Source organism: Talpa occidentalis, unplaced genomic scaffold, assembly GCF_014898055.3.
Source record: "Talpa occidentalis isolate TD23 unplaced genomic scaffold, MPIMG_talOcc4v2.1 talOcc4.16, whole genome shotgun sequence".
Classification (NCBI taxonomy): domain Eukaryota; kingdom Metazoa; phylum Chordata; class Mammalia; order Eulipotyphla; family Talpidae; genus Talpa; species Talpa occidentalis.
In genome coordinates this window covers 5,250,150-5,253,169 of record NW_023601653.1, presented here as the reverse complement: position 1 = coordinate 5,253,169, position 3,020 = coordinate 5,250,150, and the positions used below count along the sequence as shown (strand labels likewise).

The 3,020-nt window shown below is 38.7% G+C and overlaps 1 protein-coding gene across 4 annotated transcripts in view; it reads right to left on the bottom strand.

Annotated features, from left to right (window-relative positions):
* Positions 1–491: 491 nt before the first annotated feature.
* DMC1 (DNA meiotic recombinase 1) overlaps positions 492–3,020 on the bottom strand; it is a 33,615-nt gene continuing 31,086 nt past the window's right edge. For all 4 annotated transcript variants that reach the window (XM_037513573.2, XM_037513572.2, XM_037513574.2 and 1 more), the window contains one exon: positions 492–1,073. In XM_037513573.2, coding sequence (XP_037369470.1) covers positions 1,004–1,073 — 70 coding nt within the window. In that variant the 3' untranslated portion in view covers positions 492–1,003. The remainder of the gene's footprint in view (positions 1,074–3,020) is intronic.

Sequence of the window (3,020 nt, the reverse complement as noted above, 5' to 3'; positions counted from 1 at the left end):
CTCTTACACATTTCTAAAATGAATTTTACATTTTTAATATTTTATAAAAGATTTGAAATTCTTTATTCAAAACTTAAAATGCAAGTCATTCTTCCTTTTTCACCCAAATTTGTAAAGTTCCTAATTACCTTCCTTTTTATGTTTCCAATAAAATACACATACATCAGAAGTACATTCTTAAAAAGTAATTTCAGGGCCTCCCCGGTGGCGCAGCGGTTGAGCGCTGGGTTGCGAAACTGCGCGCGGCCTCTGCGGCGCCGGTTCGATCCCCGCTGCTCCCCGGCCACCAGAGGAGGGTCCCACATGGCGCGCAGACCTCTCCTGCCGCCCGCTGCTCCCCTCAGCAGTGTACTTCGGTCCTTCTGCCTGCTCTGCTCCCCGCTCTGGCTCTGGTGAATTCTCTCACCCTCCCGCACTTCTGACTGTACCCAGTGCATGTATAAACAAAACAAACAAACAAACCAGCAAACAAATAAATAAAGCATGCCTCTATTAAAAAAAAAGTAATTTCAATTTGTCAAAAGTCAGTGGTTTAAAATTTAGCTTAATTTCATGTTTATTTTTGGTTGCTATAAAGATGAGAATACAGTATTTTATAAATAAAAGAGCTTTTTTGTGTCCTGTAAACAACCTTCCCTTGCAGGACTCCCTCTTTGGTCTCTGCCTCTTTAATTGTTGAAGAGGCCCCTGGCAGGAAAATGGGACATTTCTGAGTTCTTAGACTCTCTATCTGCTTATAAGGGCTCACTTTGGAAAGCTAAGTGAGGAAATCAAGCGCCTTTTCCCCAACTTTTTTCAACAGATTTATTCCTGAATTAACATGCAAAGTATAGTTATTATAAATCAAGGACTTTTAAGATAAATTTAAGATTTCAATCTCTTGCTGACTTTAATAACGTGAAAAAAAAACAAACTCTTACTTCAGAATCTGAAATTTGAGACTACTTTTCTATTTCTTCAGCTCCTAATAAGCACTAAGAAGCAATTTGCATCAATTCTCCACCTACTCCTTGGCATCCCCAATTCCTCCAGCAGTTATTGCGAAGGTGGCTTCATTTTCAGGCATCTCAGGGCTAACAGAATATAAGAGAACAGAGTTTATAAAAAGCTCTATTTCTATAAATACTATATGCATGTCACAGGCACCATACTCCTATCAGTCTGAGTCTCCAGAGACATCTCAGAGTTGGTACAGCTAAATGTGGACCACACAATTTATCTACAAGTATTATTGACCCCATAAAACATTTATTGAACAACCTCTTTACGTAAGGTCCTAAATGTCAAGAAAAAAATCACTCCAAATTTAGAAATAGGTGAAAGGGGTAACTGGGTTTTCTTACAGCATATGTGCAGTGGGCCTTCGGGGGCTATTTAATTCTGAAGGGGTGTGCACCTTCCTAGTGATTAGAGTTAATGTCGGGGTAAAGTGTGAAAGGTTTGAAATAAACTAAAAGGTCACTAGGTGCCTTCAGTGAAAACATAGCTTGTCTAACACATTCTTCCAGGTCATCCAATTCTGTGAGGGCTCTGTCTTTTGTTGACTTTGAGCTATTTTACAACTTTGTAAGTAGTAGAAAACTGAGTAAAACATATTCCTAGGCACAGAAATGTAAATGGTGTGAGGAGGAAAACAACTGTTGTTCTATGACTATTGACCTATTTTTAATTAATTTATAATTCATTCCAGCATTCTGTATTTGACTACGTTATGTGTGGTAGATTTTTCCTTTGATCTGGTTAGACAATCTGATTGGTTTCCACATTAATTAATGAGCTAAATAAAATCTTTGGCATTTTATGTTGTAGATGAGTCATGATTATATGCTGTTTTAAATTTTGCCTTTTAATTTATTCTACAACTCTACAGGAGCAGAGGTATAAAACTGAAGCAACACAGGTGATTCTGTAGCAATGGAAATGAATTCCATTATGTGGTAAAACAACAGATATCCCTCCAGTTGAACAACTTTTGCCTCCATGAGCAAATTTATTTTAGCATTCCTTTGACTAACTACATAAATTTCTGGTCTTTAAATTATCCTTTGAATCTGTGTTTCCTCATATTTTTTAAAGATTTATTTATTATGCATTCAAGAGCTGGGGTACAGGCCAGGGTGCAGGGGTGGGGGTGAGAGGATTCACCAGAGAGTGGGGAACAGAACAGGCAGATTGACTGAAATACACTGCTGAAGGGAACAGCGAGCGAGACAGGAGAGGTCTGCTGCGCCATGCGGGTCAGCTCCCTGGCTGGGAATCGAACTCGTGCTGCAGTGGCTACTGATACCTTCATAGTGCTGAGACTTACCCCTTGCGCCACCAGGGAGGCCCAGTGTTTCCTCATTAATTAAGGAGTTGAATAGAATCTTTGACATGTGTTCATTTCAAATTTATTTGCAAGAAAGTCAAATGTTTAACTTTTTGAAGGTCATACTTTGACAAGTACTAGACCCTATAGCTTTTACAAAAACAAGACATTCTTTGCTCCCAAGAAGTCTAGCAGATAAGCTGTGACATACGACACACATGCAAAGTGAGCTAAGTCTCATAAAGTAGGTATGCATGTGACAACTCTAAAGAGAAGACGTGCTAGGGAGGCTGAGTAGGAGTGGCCTCACAGAAAATTTGAAGAGGCAAAATGGGAGTACCCAGGTATAGGTAATAGCATGAGCTAAAAAATGGAACAGATAGTTTTGTGTACATGAAAGAAGGGAAAAATAAGAAATTAGATTTAGATATGTTGCTTGACGCACACAGTTCAAACATTCATGCAGAGGAGTTCAGGAAGCAGCTGGAAATGAATGGCTAAAAGTGGAATGAAAGATTAGACCAGAAACAGAAATTTAAAAATCCTGACCATGAGAGAAAGAGCTTTCTGCTACTTTGTGCTGTTATTATATCCAGGTTATGGTGACTGTACAGGCTACTCAGAACTGTCATCTATTAATTATTTACTATTAATAATTACTATGTATATAATGTGTGCGATTCCCTCTTGAATCTGCCTTACTCTTGAGTGT